Source organism: Diabrotica virgifera, chromosome 2 (genome assembly GCF_917563875.1).
Source record: "Diabrotica virgifera virgifera chromosome 2, PGI_DIABVI_V3a".
Lineage (NCBI taxonomy): Eukaryota > Metazoa > Arthropoda > Insecta > Coleoptera > Chrysomelidae > Diabrotica > Diabrotica virgifera.
This window is the reverse complement of record NC_065444.1, coordinates 201,507,464-201,529,266: the sequence shown is the minus strand read 5'-3', so window position 1 is coordinate 201,529,266 and position 21,803 is coordinate 201,507,464. Positions and strand designations below refer to the sequence as shown.

Sequence of the window (21,803 nt, the reverse complement as noted above, 5' to 3'; positions counted from 1 at the left end):
ATATATGAGTACATTAGCCGAACAATGTTCGGATGTAAAAAAAGTTCCTCATGTGCCAGTCATGGCAGAAGAAGTATTACACTATTTGAAACCTAAAAAAGGAGAATTGATTATAGATATGACCTTTGGAGCAGGCGGTCATAGTCGTAAATTGTTAGAATGTTCACCTGACATTAAACTAATTGCTTTAGATAGGGATCCTGTAGCTTATGGATATGCTGACAGTTTAGCTGAAGAATTTCCTGGTCAAGTAATACCATTGTTGGGAAGATTTTCGGAGTTACCAAAGCTATTACAGGCTAAGGATATTTTACCAAGTACTGTTGATTGTATACTCTTTGATTTCGGTTGTTCTTCAATGCAGTTTGATGATGGTAATAGAGGTTTTGCACTTTCACAAAATGGACCATTGGATATGAGGATGGATGGATGTAGATTTCCAGGTAACAAGAATTATTATTTTTTTTACTTCTGAATAAGTAATTTACATTTTGTGAGTAGGTACACCTTATCCTATAATTTTTTTGGACTTGGCTTTCGAATCAGAAAACTTTTTAGTCAGAGCTGTAAAAGATACTTTTTAAAAGTATCTAGATACTTTTAAGATACTTGTTTTAATTGTTCCTCATTTTCCTTCATAATTTTTATAGCTTCTGTAATTACCAAATCCTTAATTTCACTAAGGTCATTTTCGATATTCCTGATTCCTCGAAATGCAGAACGTGTTTTAAATAAAGGATTAGTAACTGCAGCAATTATTGCAGATTGGTTAGTCAACTTAAGAAGTTTTTCAAATCTGGAGTTTAAAGATACTGTTAGAGCGTTCAAAATAGGTTCCACATATTTAAACTTATTGGTTTTAAGCTTTTCAATTTTAACAAACAAGCTTACGATTGATGGTAGAAGGAAACCGTAGTACATATTTTGTTCGCCTTGAAGAATGTCAAGTGCCAAAGCAAACGGTTTTAGTATTTGGCATAATTCTGCTAAATAATTTAGATCAGTATCTCTGAGCCGATCTTGTTTTGCAAAATTTAATTTTTCGTATAGAGATTCCAGTTTTTCTTTAGACTTAAGAATCTGGTTCAGAGCATCGAACATGGAATTCCAACGAGTCACACCCGGGTAACTTAAAGTATGTCCTAATACTTTTTTTATCACTTCAGCTGATTTAGGACGACCTGCTTTTTCCATATATGATTACACCTAGCTATTGCTTGTTCATGTTTTGATCTAAGAGAACTGGTTGAATTAATTATTTTCATAATATCAGTAGTTGTTATTAGGGCAAGTGTATGACTTGCACAACGTATGTGTTCAGATAAAGTAGGTATGATCATGATCAAATTATTGTCACTTAAATTTGGAAGGAGATAATTTTCGTTTTCAAATATGTCAGGAATATCCTCTTCATCCTCCAAAATATCTTCCCGATCTTCCTCAATGATGTCGATATCATCTTTTGGCAATTGTTGTTGATGTTCACCGTTGTCACCAGTGTAGTGTAAAACATTATTGATACCAAAAACACCAAATGCTTTGACAAAATTTGAGCCGTTGTCAGTAATTGTTGCTAACACTTTATTTGGATGTAGATTATAAGCAGTATGTATGTCTTCTAATAGTTCAGCTATATGGTCGTGTGTATGCGTTCCAGAAAATCTTCTACATGCTAGCGGTGCTGACTTTCGTAGAAGTTTGTCGTCATGTAATGTTAATTTTAAGTTTTCTTTGTTCTCAGACACCATAGAGGAAATTTTTTTTACAGCTGTAGGCCTGGATATGATTTTTAAAGGAGTAATTTCCTTAAATTAATTTTAAAAAGCTACGATTTTGTAACAATGACAAAGGTGAGATGGTATCTACAATAAACTGAAGAAGTCTTCTGTTAAATTTATCCTGTGTAACATCTTCGGTCTTTGTAATCATTTGTCTAATGTTCATTTGCCTATCATTGATATTTTTAATTTCCAGTTTTTTCGTAAGTTTAGAACTTAAATAATCCTTATAAAATGTTGAATGTTTCGTTTTAAAATGTTTTAAGAAGTTACTAGTAGATCCTGAATTTCCCTTTAAATATTTATTATTAGGTAAACACATTCTACACTTAGCTATAATGTCTCTTGTCCCGTCAAGTTTTTCTAACATTTGTTGCGTAATTTCAAAATATTTCCCATCAAAGAGATTTGAGGTTGCTGCATTATGATGTGAGGATTGACTATTAGTTACAGAAACAGAACTAGTAAAACTACTAGCAGCCGAGTTGTCTGAATCCTGATTTTCATAGGTTTTTTCCGAAGATTTTGAAGAGGAGGCACCGCCAAAAAATTTTCTGAACTTCTTTTTTGTTGTTGTTTCAGGACTTTCAGGAACATATGTAGGGTCTTTTTCATCTTCACTTGGTGTAAAAGGGTCAGGTTCAGGTGATTCAGGTTCAGTAAATGTCATGTCAACATCGAAATTTAGTTCTTTATCATGACAATTCTCATATATATCCATCTGAAACAAAATTGTCAAGTTTTATGTGGCCCCGACCCTAATTTTGTTAGCACTACTATAATTATTTTTTGAATGATTTTACAAGGACCACGCTGCAATAACTACTTAAACTTCAAAAAATAAGATTTTTAACACCCTGTATCTCATTGTAGACCCCAAGTATTAGAGATTGTTTGAATCGGCTTAATGCAAAGAATCCAAAAAGATGAAAATATACATCAGGGGCAGGGCGTTCCATTTAAAAAAATATTAATTAGTTAATCCTGGAAATATGAAACACCCTGCCTGTATAAAAGTAAATAATTTTAAAACGTGAAATTTAAAGTTGTCCACAATTTTTATAAATAGGTTTTTTTTGTACAGTATCAGATATATCGAACTTTACTGCACCATTGGGAATTGGGACACCCTGTCAGAGCGCAAAAATATCATGATAGTTTATATAAATATAAATATCAAAATATCGGATATATTTGATATATATCGGATATATATCCAAATGTGATATTTATATATTTTCGAAAAAAGTTACAAAATGGAAAAAGGCAGAAATAATAAGTTTATTCAAAAGTAAATATAAAAAAAAAACATGTAAAACTAAATAAAAAATTAAGTATGCTAGTAAAATGTGAAATGATATTACGCTAAAGCGAAAAAACAAATAATGCTAATAGATACATAAAAGATAAAAATAAGAAACAAAATTAACAAAAATATAACCTTTGATGCCTTTGAAACAAAACCATAAATTCCTTCTTAAATAATTAATAAATTGATACACTCTTAAGTCTTCAATATAAATCAAAATAAAAACAGAAAAGCAATAATATTACAAAATAACTTAACATTAATTCCCGTCAAACTTTATAAGTCTGAAATGTAGGAAAGGAAATAGAATATTGATATATATCTTGATCTTGATATTTATTATAGATAAGTATTAAGATATATATCAGATCAGGATATATATCAGTGGATATATATTTTTGCGCCCTGCACCCTGTAGATACAACCGTAATGTTAATTTTATAATTTTATTTTGATTTCTTTGACCATAGGATTTTAGGTATTCTACTCTACATTGCAGGGATCAGGGATCATAATTTATTGAATCACTTCATTTTTTAAATTTAAACAAATAAACATTTTATTTAAATTTAAAATAGGTTATAAAAAGAAAAGAAAGGAACTTACCTTTTCTAGTGCACTAATATTTTTTCCTTTAGCGAGTACGAACGGCAAAGGCAAACTAACAACGCTGTAAAGGATAAACGGATAATGCTGCGGGCCGGCGGGCGGGATGCAAAGAACAATACACATCGTCTCTCCCGCTACGACCGGCGCGACAGGTCGAAGCTTGTCGGATCATGAAAAGTATCTATTTCTCAGGTCCTGATTAAGTATCTAAGATACTTTTAGTATCTAAAGATACTTTTAAAGATAAAAGATACTAGATACTTTTAAGAAGTATCTAAAGTAAAAGTAACTTTTAAATGAACCAAAAAGTATCTTAAATAAAAGTATCTAAGATACTTTTAGTATCTTAGATACTTTTTTTATCTTTTTACTAAAGATACTTTCAGCTCTGAATTTTTAGTGAATATAATATAGGCATTGACTGTACTTAAACGAACACATGTATATATGGTCATTTTATTTCCGGTGTCAACTGACCCTTTGATTTCAATACGCAGCAGGCCATGCGGGGTAACGGAGGTACCCCAAGTAATTAAGAAATTATATCTAATAATTTTTATAAAAAAAAAGGTAATGTATTTTCTAAGATCGACTGGAGAGAGAAAAAAAAATAAAAATATTTTGAAAAGTTGTAAAAACTGAACTTGTCCATTATCTGTAGGCAATTGATAAAGCTCATTAGTATACAGGACCGGCTTTTAAATTTTAATTTAGAAAATGAAATGTATGGAATGCAAGAAAGATGGTACTGAAGAAGAAATGCTTTATTGTGATAGCTGTGACCCCCAGTTCACAAAGATACTTATTGTTCTGGTCTGTGTTCATCAGAAATTAGGGTTATGGAGTTAAAGAAGAATCGTGTTCTGCAGTTTTTTTGCCAAGAATGTAAATCTGAAATGAAACTTGTTCCAAAACTATTCAAATTAATTGAAAAACTGCAGACTGAGGTTAATGATATGAAATTGCAGAATTCTAAAAACCAAGAAGAAGATATTGTAAGTGAGGTATTTGAAAGACAAAACAGAATGAACAACTTAATCATTGAATCTGTGGATAGAAGAAATGCTGCTTCTGATGATTTGGCTACTGTGACCTCAATTTTCAAGGATATTACTTAAGAGGATATTAAAGTTGTCAAAGCTGTTAGATTTGGTAAGACAAACAAAAATGGCGCCCGTTCCCTAAAAATTGTATTAACAAATTCTTTTGATGTAATGAATATTTAAAAAAATAAGATTCACGTTGCCAAAGCAAAAAAGATAATTATAAATTCTGATCTAACTCCCCAGCAACTCAACAAACTCAATAAAGTTAAAGAGGACCTCAAAAAACGCCAAGAACAAGGCGAGAAAAATTTATTTATACGATAATATGTTAAAGGTATACCTGAAATTTGCAAAAATGATAATTCCACACAAAAAAACTAGACACAACGAAACATATAAGCTCACCTCCTTTATTAATTTATTATCAAAATGTTGGTAGATTAAGAACTAAACTAAAGTCTCTGGAAATTGCCATAGCTCAATGTAATTATCATATAATCATTTTGGTGGAAACTTGGTTAACTTGTGATTATAGCGATGCAGAATTAGGACTTATTGGTTATAATGTGTTTAGAAATGATCGCAATCCTGCTTCTACAGGAAAAACTAGGGGTGGCGGTGTGTTGATTGCTGTTAAAAATGACATAAGTGCGCAGAAAGTGTTAATCCCTGATTGTGAAGTAGAACAAATTTTTGTATCACTGAAAATTAATAATAAGTGCATAGTTATGGGTGGAGTTTATATCCCTCCTGCATCCGACCTAAATGTATACATGTTACATTGCAGTTCAGTTGAATATGTTATGGAGAAGTGTGGAAACTTGGTACTGTGTGGTGATTATAATTTACCAAATGCTTCCTGGAGTAATGACAACTTTGGATTAAATGTGGAATGTCCTGATGACTCTCCTGCTGTGTATTTGGCCAATTCTTTTGGTTATTTTAACATGTTTCAAATAAACACTTTACTTAACAGTCGTAATGTCTTTCTAGATTTAGTATTTACAAATTTAAACAATCAGTCGTGTGATGGATTATCGAAGTTAAGTTTAACGTTTGAGTTAAAGTTAAGATAACTCTCAGGAATAACGTGCCCATAACTATATAGGTAAAATTTGGTGTGATGTATCGCTCGCAGTTATGAGATAGTTATATCATCAACGTTATATTAGAAAGAAGTTTTGAGGAACAAATTTTGAAGTAACAAAGAGAACCTTATGTACAAATAGTACAAGTTGGAGTGAGCGCGAGAGATTGTTCCGAACATACCCGTCGTCGGCTACGGCCGATGACCGAACAGCAAACAGCTGTTTGGGTTCCTTGGTGTTTCTAAGTTACTTTCAAACGGTAGATAGAAACAGGGTTGCCAGATTGGTGTATTTTCCCAAAATTTTGGGTTAATTTGAAAGCGTCTATTGAAATTTTTCTAAGCAGAAATTGTAGTGGGAATTTTTGGGGGCGGAAAATTATGGATGATTTTGAGGGGTCATGGTAAATTAAATTTGCGAATGTACATAGAACTGTATATTATACTCCCATATAATCGAAGACGATAGGAACTATGAATTATTTCCATGGCCCTCGTTGATATTGTAGTATGAATTTTGCTTTACTGTTCTCTTCATTTGACTAATAATTTATTAACCTTGCATAACTACAGAGTTATCTCATAACTTGAGGTTTAACGTCGCATTATAAAGTGACCAGATAACTCAAGAACTGTCAAGAAATAACGCAAATAGTTAAGTTAAGTATGATACATCACACCAATTCGATGGTTATAACATAACTACAGGATAACTTTACGTTAACGATAACTTCGGTCATCCATCACAGGGCTGAATGTTGATGTAGTTATTCCACTTGATTCGCTATTTGATGATAGTATCCATCATTCGCCTATAGTTGTAGAATTAACTGGTTTTGAAAAGCATTATCAACGGAACTACGAGGAATTTTATTTTGACTTTAAAAATGCAAATTATGTCGGATTAAATGATTACTTTGCAAGTATTAATTAGGACTTACTTTTATCAGATGATGTGAATTGCAACTTAGTAGTATTTTATGATTTTATGTATACAGGTTTTGACTTATTTGTTCCGATCAAAAAATTTAAAACAAGTTCGTTTCCGATTTGGTTTACTGGTAAATTAAGGAAGTTGATATATTTAAAAAAGAAAATACATAAGCAGTATAAGTTATTTGGTAGAAGGGATGATTATTTAAGATTTTCTCAGTTAAGAAATGAATGTAAACAAGTCTCCTCTCAATGTGATAGTAACTATTTGAATACTATTGAAAATGGGATTCTATCTAATATTTGACATTTTTGGAAGTATATCAATAATAAACGTAAAAGTTATAATCTGCCATCTAATATGTTCTACGGTGATAGTACAGGTGATAATGCTCAAGACATAGTTAATTTATTTAGTAAATTTTTCTCAACTATATATTCTAATTCTAAAGTTAATCAGATCCCAATTTTTAACTATCAGCAGAGTGTAAATGTGAATAATTATAGTATTGAGCTCTCAGACATAATTGATAGTGTTTTAAAGATGCCTTGGAAATTATCGCTTGGACCAGATTGTTTGCCAGCTTATGTTCTCAAGCATTGCATTTTTACTCTCGTAAAACCTATCTGCTACTTATTTAATTCCTCATTTAGTGCAGTCACTGAAGATTTTCACCTCCGATTTCGTTGAACCTCCATCGGTTTTAATGAAAATTGGTGAGTAATTAGAGGATACCTCAAGGAATAAAGGTGACATGATGCCAACTTGCGCTTTTACCCTGGGGGTGGATGTCACCCCTTCTCGGGGGTGAAAATTATTTTATTAAAAATAATACCATAAGTCGATAGAGGGACAAATTATAAGCAAAATTTGTTATATAAAGTTATTAAAATAAATCAACACTTTTTGAGTTATTAAAGACCAAAAATTTTATTTTTTCGTAAAAAATGCATGTTTTAAATAGGGTTTTCACGTATAAATCAAAAAGTATAAGCTTTTACAAAAAAGTTATTATTACTGAAATTGAAGCTAATAAAAAAATAAATACACTCCTCACATAACGAACTAAACTAATGTTAGTTCAAAGTGAGTGAATTGAATGTGTATTTTTTTCGACGAGTACTCAAATCTAAGTATTCAAGCTTAAATAACGGGAAAACGATGCAATGTATAAAATATTCGTGTTGAATATTTGTCAAAGTACTTCGGAATACCTATCAAATGAGCTTCAGAACAAGGTAATAGCGTCAAAATTAAGCAAGTTATAATGAAAATAAAAGAACCGTTTCGAATTTTTTAAGAAAAAAATGAAAAATAAAACATACACCATTTCCCCAAAAATTAAAATTTATAGTAATCCTTACAAGAACCTCTTTATATTAGTATAAGTAATGTTTTCGATAATTTTGACCGGTTTAGAATGCATATTTTTGAAAAAAAGATATAATTTAAAAAAATTATAATTTTTAAAATTATTGTAATTCTCATATTCTTTTGATAATAACTCCAAAAATACTCAATATACGTAAAAAATTATATATAACCAACTTTTAGTTTTTTCTATGCCAAATATTTTAGTTCTTTTACTATTTCTATAGGGTAAAAAATAACCGAGATAGAAACGTTTAAATCTTAAATTTTGCTGTGGGAACAATGCAACCTGGGTCCTTTAACCTTTAATTTTTAAAAAAGTAAGGGGTTTAAAAGATTAGGTTCAACGTGCTTAAATAGCACTTGGAATTAACTTTCAAGCAGTTTTTAGATGAACCTCATATCGTAAACACAAACGGAGTTATTAAAAAAAAAAACAATAACATTTTTTGAAAAAATTTTTAAAAGATAAATTTTGAAAAAATTTTGGAGCATAATTTTTAACGCTATCAACATGTTCGGGGGCTCATTTAATAGACATATTTAGGTACTTTGACAAATGTTTAATAAGTTTATGTTATAAAATGCATCAATTTCCCGTTATTTCAGCTTGAATACTTAGAGTTTTTTACTCGCCGAAAAAATATACATTTAATTACCTATAACTCACTTTTAGTTAACATTAAAAGGTTTCTCTAGTAAGGGGTTTATTTCATTTTTTATTAGCTTCAATTTTGATAATAATAAGTGTTTTGTAAAAACTTACACTTTTTGAGTTATTGATGAAAAATTGGTTAAAAACATGCATTTTTCTCAAGAAAAATTAAAATCTTTGATCTTTAATAACTCAAGAAGTTTTGATTTATTTTAATAACTTTATATAACAAATTTTGCTTGAAATTTGTCCCTCTATCGAATTATGGGGTTATTTTTAATAAAATAATTTTCACCCCCGAGAAGGGGTGGCATCCACCCCCAGGGTAAAAGCGCAAGTTGGCACCATGTCACCTTTGTTCCTTGAGATATCCTCTAACCACTCACCAATTTTCATGCAAATCGATGGAGGTTCAACGAAATCGGAGGTAATAGCTCATATCCACCGTCAGTGACTCCACTAATTGAGTACTGGTATCTTTCCTGATTTTTTGAAAACTAGTTATTTAACACCAATTTTTAAGTCTGGTAATAAAAATGATGTTGAAAATTATCGAGCGGTTTGTAACCAATCTGTATTACCCAAACTTTTTGAGTGTCTTGTAAATAACTTTTTGACATGGAATTGTAACGATATAATTGATGTTAGACAACATGGCTTTTTTAAGGGTAAGTCTACATGCACGAACTTAATATTGTATACTAATTTCATTGCTAATTCAGTTGAACAGAAGGGTCAGGTTGACGCTATCTACACAAACTTCTCTAAAGCCTTCGATAGAGTTAACCATGATCTGCTTATTGCTAAATTAAAAGGCTATGGATTTGGAGGTAAAATAATTGAGTGGAAAGGTAGATATCTGGTAGATGTCAGTATGTTAAATATGGAAATTGTTTATCTCAACGAGTATCTGTAACCTCAGGAGTTCCTCAGGGGTCTCATATTGGGCCTCTCTTATTTAATATATTTGTTAATGATATATCCTCAGTGATTAAAAGTAGTAAATTTCTAATGTTTGCTGATGACCTTAAAATATTTCGAATAGTAAATAACCTAGTTGACGCCTCTTTGTTACAGAATGATATTAAAAGCTTAGCTAGTTGGTGTGAGGTAAACATGCTATACTTAAATATAAAAAATGTTTTAAAATTACTTTTGGAAGATCAAGAGAGTTTGTAAATTATGATTATTGTATAAATAATGTACCATTAGAGGCACGTCATAATATTAAGGATTTAGGTATAAATTTTGATTCTAAATTAACTTTTAAATATCACATTAGCGAAACTTCAGCTAAAGCTTTAAAAATGTTGGGATTTATTCTAAGAAACTGTAATCAATTTTCAGTACAAACTTTAAAAATGTTATACTTTAGTTTAGTTCGATCAGTTTTGGAGTATGGTTCTCTCATTTGGTCTCCTTCATATAATAGTGACATCTACAGTATCGAGAGAGTTCAGAATAAATTCTTGAGGGTATGTGCTTACAAGATTGGTTTTATTAGACAGCAATACGCATATGGTGATATACTGTCAATACTAAATATCTCACCACTAGAGCATAGAAGGTGTCAAGCGGATTTATGTTTCCTTTTTAAGATTATAAATGGATATGTTCAAGATCCAGAGTTACTAAGTTTAATAAGTTTTAATGTTAATACTAGAAGAACTCGTAACACTGAGATTTTCAACATTCCATTCCACACTACAAATTATGGTCAAAATGAACCCATTACAAGAATTTTACGAACTGCCAATGAGCACAGCAATAGTTTAGAATTATTTGGAATATCTATAGCAACATTTAAGAAATCAGTTGAGAGATTTTGAGCATTATTTAATAACTTAAGCTACTACTTTTATTGAATTTTGTTTAATTTTAATTTTGGTTTGTTTTTTAACGCAACCTATTGAACGTATGCTTTGTAAATGTTGACGTCGTATTTTTGTAAAAATGGTATATCCGTAAAATAAATAAAAAAAAACTGCCTCTGGGCTAGTGTTGGAAATTTCTCGAGAATGAAAAATCGGAGAATATTCCCGAGAATATTCTCGATATATGGAGAATTTTCTGAGAATGAACCTTATGACGCGCTTATGGATATTGTTAAAGATGAAATAGGGTATTAAAAATCATTAAATTATATACAGAATTATGAGACGAAGCAACAGTATATAAGAAATTAAACAATATATAAGAAATTACAAAAACAACAGAAAAGAAAATTTATTTGACAAAAAAAAAAAATGAAATTTTCTTAACAGCAAATACTGGATGTGGTGAGCTAATCTGAAAAAGATGAGGCCTCAGATTCAGAATCTATTTCTATCATTAGCTCATCCTGATCATCTACATTCTGCATTTCAATGTACTGATGAGAAGTTGTGGGATTTTGTTCTTCACTAGTCGCCAGCTCAGTCATGGATTGGTCTACGTCTAACAGTTTTAAATTGAGAGCAATAAAAGTTACCTTATCAGCCCGTTCACCAGTAAGCCGGTTTCTTTTAGAGGAGAGGATAAATGCATAAGTACTGAAACTTCTTTCAGTCGATGCACTGGATGAAGGCATGCTTACCGTCATTGGACGAACCTAACAACTGTGTTGGCTGAAAAGCAGTTGATGAATGTTTCTGTTGATCCTTTTCAAATAATTGTCTCGCTCCCACCGGACATTTAACACATTTTACTAAATTTTTTGTCATTCTTGTTGCATTTTTCAAGTATTGACTATCACAAAATTTGCAAAAGTACTTGTTTTACCTTGTACACTTTTAATTTTACAGTAAGTAATTCCATATATTCCTTTTAAAGCGAGCACCACACTGTCGCGAAGTTACTTCGGGAAAGTTCACCGAAGTCCGAAGTACCTGTCACTACATACTCATTCTACTTCGCGAGGAACACATTCACGCCGGGCGATAATGACTTCGGTTCCTTTGACTTGGTCTCAAAAACCGACACAGAATGCAAGTAGGCCGAGACGCAGCCAAGTCGCATGAACAACCTGTCTACACTCTTGTACTCGCTGAACTTCGATCGACTTCGCGAGTATTATAGTGAGCGTTTTAGGTGTTTTAGTAAATTATGCTTTACTTCGATCCATTCTAAAGATTTGCACGTTAATATAGCACCAAAACAATAAATACTGACACTTTAAACACCCTAGCTAGTGGTTCATGGGATTCCCCCGCACCGGCGACTCAGATTTTCGGGGATTTGATCTAAAATCGCGTGAAAGCGAAAAAGCATTTCATGAGCGGAGCGGCAAGTAGGTGTTTGAGCTTCAAGAATAATAATGTTTGTGATGCAAAAAATATACTAGGTGAATTGGCAAAAACTATAGAAAATTCTCAAAAATAATTTTCTGCCCGAGAATATTCTCGCTGAGAATTTTCTGGCCGAGAATGTTCTCGTTCTCGAGAATATTCTCTTCTTACATCACTACTCTAGGCGTACCTAAAATACCCTGCACAGCCATGGAAAGTATTTGTTATTCTCGTCTGTATATCCTTTTTACACCCCCCGCTCCTTTCTGGAACTTGTCTACCTCTTCTACTTCTTTACCGTTTATCATTATTTTATTATTTGGATGGTTATTATTTTTTAGAAGTTTAGTTTTTTCTGTGTTTATTTGAAGTCCGATCGTGTCGGAGTACTGTGCCAATTTGTCAATTTTTGCTTGCATATGATTTCGGTGTTCAGTTATCAGGCAGATGTCATCTGCAAATTCGAGATCTTCTAACTGTTTGAAAAGGTTCCACCTGATGTCTGTTCGATCGTCGATTACTTTCCCCATTACCCAATCTATCATAATAAGAAAAAGGGTAGGGGATAGTACACAATCTATGACATTAAAAAATACTATTAATTTAAGAAATGACAAATACAGCAGAACCCCAATTATCTGTGTGCGGATTATCCGGGCTGCGGATTTTCCCTTAAATAGGCAGGGTTTGTTGATTTTGCTTTAGAGTTGTGACTGCATAGCTCCACTGAGGATGCATAGATGCTGAAATAGCTATATGGAGATGGTGGTCCAACTCTGAATCAAATGAAAACAAAAACTGCCTTTATCTAAAACAATAATTGTTATTAAACAATTAATAAATAATTAACGGTGAAATATTTGAGTAGAACTTTTTAGCATGTTTGTAAACTAACATAAAGAGTTTTTTTTATAAAAATATAGGTAAGCTTGTTTGATGTTTTCCGAAAAAATGCATGTTTTCTTTCTACATTGACTCCCCTATTTATGTTTGAGCTTTTTCGTGTTCTATTGAGGTTTTAATTTATTTCAAATTTTTTTACTTGGCGATTGAATATTTTTATTTTCGACGATGAAAAAATAATCTGCTGTTGATTGTTTAACCCCTTCGTGCCGGACCGTAATTCGGCAAGTCGGCTCCTATATACGGATTCGACCGTTTACCGAGCAGCTTCGCGCAGTCGGTTAAAATACAGTATCACACTACAACTAATTAAAGCTAATGTAATAATAACACTAGTTTTAGAAATAAAACTATTTTTATTAAATTTATTATTCTACATAGTATGTGAGTTAAATTAAATTTTATTCATAAAATACCATTTTAAACAAAAATTAGTAAAAAAGATAAACAAGATAATTCGGATGGAATTCCCCAGATTATTTTGTGCTTGATATCGTCCCAGTCTCCTAATCTGGGAAATTCCATCCGAATTATCTTGCAAGGGACAGTAAGGTAAGTTGTAAACAGCAGCACAGTACCTACACCTCCCACACAATCCCATCAGTCAAACATCCAAGCAACCTTATCTCCAATCAAATTAACTAAATCTAATCTCCTTCTGGACATCACCCACATTTGGGTGTGGTTTCCCCACTTTTAGATTTGAATAGGGTAATTCGGACAGAACAAAAATACCTGAAATATGATGAAGGTGGTGTCACCGCCTTATGGCGAACGAAAACTCATGATGCACCCGTGTGCATCACTGTACTGACCGGACAGTCAAGCATGATGCACACGGGTGCATCACCGTACCGAAGGGGTTAAGGATATTATATAAAAGGAATTTTTTCAAAAGGGATTCTTAAGAAGTTGATGTAACACAAGCTTTTTGTACCTCTCAGACTTCATGAAAACAAATTTTAAACTCAATTTCCCTAAATACTACTTTATTAATTGTTATTTTGTTACGGTGCTTTATCCTTAAGAACCTTGGCCATTACATTTGCGTTGCCCATTTAATCTTATTTTCAGCCGCCCTGAATAGTTCTATGGAGGTCATATTAGTCCATTCTTATAGGTTTTTAAGCCAAGAGTTCTTGCTATTTGCGTCTTCTTCCTTTTGCTATTGATTTTGCTTTGGATTATAAGGTGGAGCAGTTCGTACTTTTGATTTCTAATGTTGTGACAAAAATATTATGTTTTCCGTTCTTTTATTATAAGCATAAGCTCTCCTTCCTTGTTTATCCTCTGCAAGACTTCCGCATTTGTCGTATGGCTCATGTGGGATGTTCTGAGCATTTTATGGTAGCACCATAGTTCGAATGCTTGGATTCTTTTTTGTGTTACTGAAAATAGTCTGTTGAATTTATAATATTCTCTATTTTAAGCTATATAACGGACATTATAAAAATAATAGTGTTATTTTAGATTCGCCAACAGCTGCAGATGTTCTTGCGAGGGCAACGGAAGAAGATTTGTACAAGATAATTAAAACCTACGGAGAAGAAAAACAAGCCCGAAAAATAGCTAGAGCTATCGTTGAATCTAGATATATGTTTAAAACTTTAGCGACAACAGAAGATTTATCTGATTTAGTTAAGTCGATTTGCATAGAAGATTATCGTCTAGATAAACTTCAAAGACCAAGTCACGTGGCAACCAAAACCTTTCAAGCGATAAGAATTTTTGTAAATAACGAGCTAAATGAAATGAATTACGCATTGTTATTGGCTCACAGCTATCTGAAGGTAGGAGGTCGAATTGTCACCATAACATTTCATTCTTTAGAGGATACAATTGCTAAGAGACATCTGTCTGGGAACATGTTAGGAAACACAGTAAATCCTTTGCCACTTAAGTACAGTAGTCATTCTGCAAATCTAACAGAAGGTCTAGTCAAGCAAATTATGGAACCACAATGGAAGATGCTCCATCAGCATGTTATAACTCCAAAATATGAAGAGGTTGATAATAATCCTAGAAGTAGGTCTGCAAAACTAAGGGCAGCAGTTAAAATAAGATAGAAAATTATTTTAAAATAAATAGTTTGTTTTTCACGTTTTTTTTTTCATTAACCTTTCTTTATAATCCCCTTATTTCTTTGCATCTTGAAAATGTGAATTTGTTGTTGTATGTTCCAAATAAACAACATGACAAGGCAATAAAATAAATTATGACAATAATTCTTAGAAAGACATGAAAAAGTCTAAATTGTGCATTTTTTGTTTTCCAGTTTTTTACTATGATTTTGTAGCTTACTTAGTGGTGTACGGAAGAAAAATGTGAACGGAATGATAAATTCTACGACACCTTAGTAGTCCAGGCTGTATCGTTGCCCCCGTTAGGTTAATTATTCCGATTCGACTTTTTTGCACAAACTTACTCAAACAGAGGTCCTTATAACAAATCCACAGGGTGCCAGGCGGTACCGTGGTCGAAAAATTGTTTAAACAATTTTTTTTTAAACAAATTCACAAAAATGATTTTTTCACTTCGAACACATTTGTTTAGATCGTTTGGGTCATTTGATCATAGATCATAGAAGAAGATTTGTACAAGATAATTAAAACCTACGAAGAAGAAAGGCAAGCCCGAAAGATAGCTAGAGCTATAATTGAATCTATAATAAATTTACAATCAAGGTGCAGTAGAAATAAACAAACCAAAATACGTTAAATGCTACTAGGAGCACTCCCGAATCATAATGTACAATGTATAAACTTTGGAAATCATGATTTGGGATTTACAATGTATATACATTATAAATTATGATTCGGAAGTGCTCCTGGTAGCATTTTATGTGTCTTGGTTTGTTTATTTCTACTGCATCTTGATTGTAAATTTAGTGTAGATATATATTTAAAACCTTAGCGACAACAGAAGATTTATCTGATTTAGTCAAGTCAATTTGCATAGAAGATTATCGTCTATTGCGAAATTCACACTGCGAGTGCAATACGGTTAAGATAGGAATGCTCATTCAGTGTTGCCACAGTTCCTGTGCGACGCTCTTGATAGAGCAATCAACAACTGGTGAAGACCGACAACCCTGTGCGTTTATTCCCCATGTTAAGGCTAATTTTCACAGATCCGATATCCGAAGACACGAAATACGAAATTTTTTCGTACGATTATATTTGATTGTCGTATCCGAAATTTTTTGACATTTGGGTAATATGTCAGATTATTCCATGGATTGATATTTGATACAAATGAACAAATGTTTGCTGTTGGAACAGGTACAGATAGATAGTTTTATTTCGATTTTATTCTTATTATTGTTTGGATCATCATGGATTCGTCAAATTATCTGTTTGAAGAGGATAAAAATGTGAGTTATTGTTAGAAGTACCATCACATCCATTTATAATTAACTGTTTTTAATGGGAAATAAGCCACAATTTTACTAAAAAATAAAATCATTTTTTTATTAAAATTGTGGCTTATTTCTCATTAAAAATAGTTAATTACAAAAATGCCACAAGAAAATAGTTTCAGAACAACATCCATTTATAATTACGATTTTGTTGTTCCATTTCAATATATCAAAAACATAAACACTTCACAAAAGTAAGGTTAAAGTTCAAGACGTTCAAGATAGAATGTCAATAGTGTCAAAATTCATCCGATTTTCGTGCAAAAGTTAAAATAATTTTAACTTCTTCCGATGACTTTTTAATTTCGTACGAAAACCCAACTGTCACTTTTCAGCCAATGAAATTCTCTGAAATTTCTATCGTATGATCGTACCGTCGGACATCGGATCTGTGAAAATCCACTTTTTTAGCCGTACTGCACTCTCGGTGTGAATTTCTCTCTAGAGAAACTTCAAAGACCACGTCACGTGTGGCAACCAAAACTTTTCAAGCGGTAAGAATTTTTGTAAATAACGAGTTAAATGAAATGAATTACTATACATTGTTATTGGCTCACAGCTAGCTGAAAGTATGATGTCGAATTATGACCATAACGTTTCATTATTTAGAGTAGAGGATACAATTGTTAAGATACATTTGTCTGGGAACATGCTAGGAAAGACAGTACATCCTTTGCTGCTTAAGTACAGTAGTCATTCTGCAAATTTGACAGAAGGTTTGGTCAAGCAAATTATGGAACCACAATGGAAGATGCTCCATCAGCATGTTTATAACTCCGAAATATGAAGAGGTTGATAATAATCCTAGAAGTAGGTCGAAACTCAGAGCAGCAGTTAAAATAAGATAGAAAATGATTTTAAAATAAATAGTTTGTTTTTCATGTTTGTTTTCTTTATTAACCTTTCTTTAAAATATTGTCTTATTTGCGTGCACCTTGAAAATGTGAGTTTTCGTGAAGTCGTGTATTCGTAAAGTCTAGAGATCCAGCAAAAGCAAATTTGTAGCTCATGAGAAATACGTTTTTATTCGTCCAATTCCAAATCAAATATTTCATCGTGAAATAACCAAAAAATAAAGCACTTTTGAGAAAACTCCACTTTAATTTTAAAGTGTTTAAAAAAGCTTTATTTTAATTGTTCATAAAAGTTAACATTAAAAAAGTAAGCGAGTTACGGTCAAAATAAAGTTGGCCCCCTTTTTTTTAGTAAAAAAAATCATGAAAATCTCTCCGTGTTTAAAGTGCTTATTTTTGAAAACGTTATAATTGAAAGGGCTTGAACGAGTCACTAATCATGAGTGTATTCAAACTTTGAACAGCCATATATCTTAATCAATTTTTGTCTTACAGAAAAACAAAATGAAACTAGCATATTTATAACAGCAAAACCTACATTTCTATATTCTTTGTGATTTGTCGTATCGCTAATACTTTTTAAGTTATTTTGAAAAAAGGAAATGTTTCCAAAATTTTTAGAATTTTTTTTTAATATGAAACCAAATTATTTCCAAAATAAGCACTTTAAGGGGGTATGTAAACGCCACAGTCAAAATGGTTGGTGATCATAGGAACTAAACGTTTAACAATTCTTTCAGTAGATGGCGGCACGTATATATATTCGAACATTTTAATAACGACGAATTTTAATTCTATTAACGACGGCGTTGTCGCCACGTACTAAATAGAACTTATGATCGTTATACCGATCGATCGGTACTGTTCGCCTTCAATCGTACTTGTATTGTACCCTAATAGCACACGACGTCCAATGGACGTCCAAAATAGGTCCATTTTTGGTCCTAACGTCCATGGACTATAAATGGACGTCCCATGTTGGACGTCCTTCGGAAGGAATAAATATGGACGTCCTTTGGACGTCCGACGTTGGACGTCCTTCGGACGGAATAAAAATGGACGTCCTTTGGACGTCCGACGTTGGACGTCCTTCGGAAGGAATAAATATGGACGTCCGACGTTGGACGTCCTTCGGACGGAATAAAAATGGACGTCCTTTGGACGTCCGACGTTGGACGTCCTTCGGAAGGAATAAATATGGACGTCCGACGTTGGACGTCCTTCGGAAGGAATAAATATGGACGTCCTTTGGACGTCCGACGTTGGACATTCTTCGGACGGAATAAAAATGGACGTCCGACGTTGGACGTCCTTCGGATGGGACAAATATGGACGTATATATACTGGACGAAATACGGACAATTCCCTAATAGCACACGACGTCATTTGGACGTCCAAAATAGGTCCATTTTTGGTCCTAACGTCCATGGACTATAAACGGACGTCCCATGTTGGACGTCCTTCGGAAGGAATAAATATGGACGTCCTTCGGACGGAATAAATATGGACGTCCTTTGGACGTCCGACTTTGGACGTCCATACTGGACGAAATACGGACGTTTTATGAACGCTTATATTGGACACATTATACCAATTACGAGATCAAATAGCAAAATAATTCAATAAAATATTAACTTGCGTTAACTTTACGTTAATGAAATACAGTCAAACCTGTCACTAACGGCCACTAAAATGAAAGAACTATTGGCCGATATAGAAAAGTGGTCGTTATTGCCAGTTTTTGTAGCCTAGATATACAGTACAACCTGTGTTACTGGCCACCTGTACTAACGGCCAGTTTAAAAATTCCCCAAACCAATTATATCTAGACTACAAAAACTGGCAATACCGGTCACCTTTCTATATCGGCCAATAGCTTTTTCATTTTTAGCGGCCGTTACTGACAGGTTTTACTGTAATTAGTGTGGGGAATTTTTAAACTGGCCGTTAGTACAGGTGGCCGGTGTTGGCAGGGGGCCGGTAACACAAGTTTTACTGTAGTTTAAATCGATTAGATCGAAAGATTAAATCTTAATTCAAAATTGTATATTAAATTATTACAATTATAAAACTATATAGTTTAATATCCAAAACATGTTTTGATTTCATGTAATGTAATGAAAATCTTATTTGTAAATTATTGGTTACAATGTTTAACAACAGGAAATATTCAAGAATAAATAAAATAAAAGTTTCCCCTAACAACAAAACATTCCAGGAATTCTACTATCAAAGTTCTATTCCGTGAACATCTGATTAAATTATGGCTGGAAAGTTACCACAAGATATTCTATGAAAAGAGTACAATGTCCTCCTGGAGGGGTAAAATTTTCCATACTCTAAAGAGAGGCCATTTACTATTCAATTTGCGTTCATTTTCAAATTTGCCGCGCGAGTATCTATGTAGCGTCGCGTGGTCATTGGTCATCAAGTCATCAATTATTTCATTTTCATCATAAGATAACCTAAAAATTTAGTAAAAATTTTGATTGGAAAAAAATGCATCGATAAGGGGGTGAAAAATGGAAATTAGTGGCTTTTTTTGCTGTACTCAACTGTACTGTTTAGTATGCTAGTTTTGGCTATGGCTGGATCTGTTAAACAATTATGTAAGTATTATAAAATCCGTTTTCAATTTTCTTTATGAAACGAATCATTTATGCATGTATTACCTGTAAATATTTTGATTTTTAATTGTAAAGAATAGAAAAATTACCGTTCATTTTAATTTTTTTTAGAATCAGCTGAAAGTGGTCTACAAAAAACCAGATATAACCAAAATAAAGATATAAAAAGTGTATTGGCTAATTGGAAGAAACAACATTGTCCATGCATAATAAGTTATTACTTTATAAACAAATATTAATACCTAGGAATGGAACCTGGATATAATCATCAAGAAGATAGCAGGAATCCCGACAAACAACTTAAATAAGTACAAGAATATTGAGGAAATCCTCCTCGATACTACTGGGCAAACTAGAAGATTGAAGAGGACAAAGCCTTTTGAACTAGTTTGAGTGATAGGTGATAGTGAAAAGCAGAGCATAGTGCGTGATGTGGCTGTGTATGTTAGAATAGTGCACGATCTTGTTAGATTAGATAAGAGACGCTATCGGGTAAGCTCTTCATTTTAAGAAACATTAGTAATTTAGGTTAAATTAAAATTGCTCATTGGTCAGTTATGACCAGATTGCTTTTTTTATGTTTGGCAAAAAGGGCGTAAGTCAGAATTGCACATTGCTAATGTTTTGATGATTTCTGGACCAGCAAAAAACTGTTGTAGACGTAAACTGTATGTACCAATAAAAAGAGCCGATTTTTCTGGTCCAGAAATCATCAAAACATTATCGATGTGCATTTCTGACTTAAGCCCTTTTTCCCAAACATCAGAGAATTGTAATGTACAAATTCTCCTATCTGATTTTTCATGAATTTTGTAGGAGACGAAAAACCATTTTTAGGATTATCTCCTGCTTTCACATGTAAATTTTGACATGTCTTGTAGTAAATAGATAGTTGAATTTACTACAAAACATGTCAAAAAATATATGAAAACAGGAGGTAACCATAAAAAAGTTTTTAGTCTCTCTTACAAAACTCATGAAAAAACAAATCGGAGGTATGTCACATCAGTGACTATATACAGGGTGTAACAAAAATACAGGTCATAAATTTAATCACATATCCTGGGACCAAAAATAGTTTGATTGGACCTAACTTACCTTAGTACCATAGATATATAATACTCTAGATTGCGCCCTGCGATCTTAAAATGGGTGACCGTTGCGACAGAGATAAATGAGCCTATTTGGTCGGTAGTCTCTTTTTAATTTAAGGGGAATATCGACGACGTGACTGTCCCACTTTATCGAGTAATATGTGTTGACAGATGGAGCGGGTGGTGACGAGAAATGGTCTTTGGTCTTCGGACATGTATAATCGTGGTTCGAATCCCATACCAACTTTACCTTTTTTATTTTTATTTACTCAATATTGCGTTTATTAGATATTTTTACATCTGAAAAATTGACCTAAGTAAATCTAGCAGATAATAAATGTACCTATGTATAGTAAGTTAATATTGGAATACTTAATTTGTGAACTGCATAGTAAAATAAAAGTCATTCGTTATTAATATAAATTCGTCCTTATTCGTGAATAATATTTGTTTTGCTTCTACTTTTTTAAAAAATTGTAACAATAGTTTCATAAATAAAAATAATGTCTAATTACTTATAATTGAATCGGTCATTTCAAAAACAGCAAAGTCTACAATTTTGAGAAACTAACTTTTTGAGAGGAATAGACTTCTTTAAGATAAACGTTGTGTGCAAAAACGACACCAGTCCAGTAAAAACATTAGGAACAAAACTACAATATAACTCTGAATTTTGATGTCATCCATTTCATCCATCTTTCGACTATATAGTTAAGTTTTCTTTGCTCTTCTGTAAAATTAGGAATATGTGACTCGTGTTGTTTTTGAAATGACCGATTCAATTAATAAATCGATGGTACATTATGTTGATATTAATTATTTGTAATTTTTTACGAATATTTTTAATTACTT

General features: G+C 32.5%; 3 protein-coding genes, 1 long non-coding RNA gene and 1 pseudogene across 4 annotated transcripts in view; 3 read left to right on the top strand and 2 right to left on the bottom strand.

The window, feature by feature from the left end:
* The window catches only part of LOC126880365 (zinc finger protein 235-like), a 60,281-nt gene extending 56,197 nt beyond the window's left edge, over positions 1–4,084 (bottom strand). The window contains exon 1 of the mRNA XM_050644187.1: positions 3,694–4,084. The gene's annotated coding sequence lies outside the window, so the exon portion shown is untranslated. The remainder of the gene's footprint in view (positions 1–3,693) is intronic.
* Positions 5–15,057, top strand: LOC126880366 (probable methyltransferase-like protein 15 homolog). The gene is made up of 2 exons (XM_050644189.1): positions 5–443; positions 14,429–15,057. The coding sequence occupies exons 1-2, from the start codon at positions 5–7 to the stop codon at positions 15,022–15,024; spliced, it is 1,035 nt and encodes a 344-aa protein (XP_050500146.1). The 3' UTR covers positions 15,025–15,057.
* On the bottom strand, positions 458–1,534 carry LOC126880367 (uncharacterized). Its single transcript, XM_050644190.1, has one exon. The coding sequence runs from the start codon at positions 1,192–1,194 to the stop codon at positions 601–603; it is 594 nt and encodes a 197-aa protein (XP_050500147.1). The 5' UTR covers positions 1,195–1,534; the 3' UTR covers positions 458–600.
* A 139-nt stretch (positions 15,058–15,196) lies between the features above and the next one.
* On the top strand, positions 15,197–17,224 carry LOC126880898 (probable methyltransferase-like protein 15 homolog; annotated as a pseudogene).
* A 2,464-nt stretch (positions 17,225–19,688) lies between these two features.
* LOC126880364 (uncharacterized) lies at positions 19,689–20,566 on the top strand. The gene is made up of 2 exons (XR_007696578.1): positions 19,689–19,839; positions 19,969–20,566. It is a non-coding gene; the product is annotated as an uncharacterized LOC126880364 (long non-coding RNA).
* The last annotated feature ends 1,237 nt before the right edge of the window (positions 20,567–21,803 follow it).

Coding starts and splice junctions, on each gene's coding strand:
- LOC126880367 (XM_050644190.1), bottom strand. CDS start 1,194: ATGGAAAAAGCAGGTCGTCCTAAATCAGCTGAAGTGATAAAAAAAGTA.
- LOC126880366 (XM_050644189.1), top strand. CDS start 5: ATGAGTACATTAGCCGAACAATGTTCGGATGTAAAAAAAGTTCCTCAT. Junction 444..14,428: donor GGATGGATGTAGATTTCCAG/GTAACAAGAATT, acceptor GTGTTATTTTAG/ATTCGCCAACAGCTGCAGAT.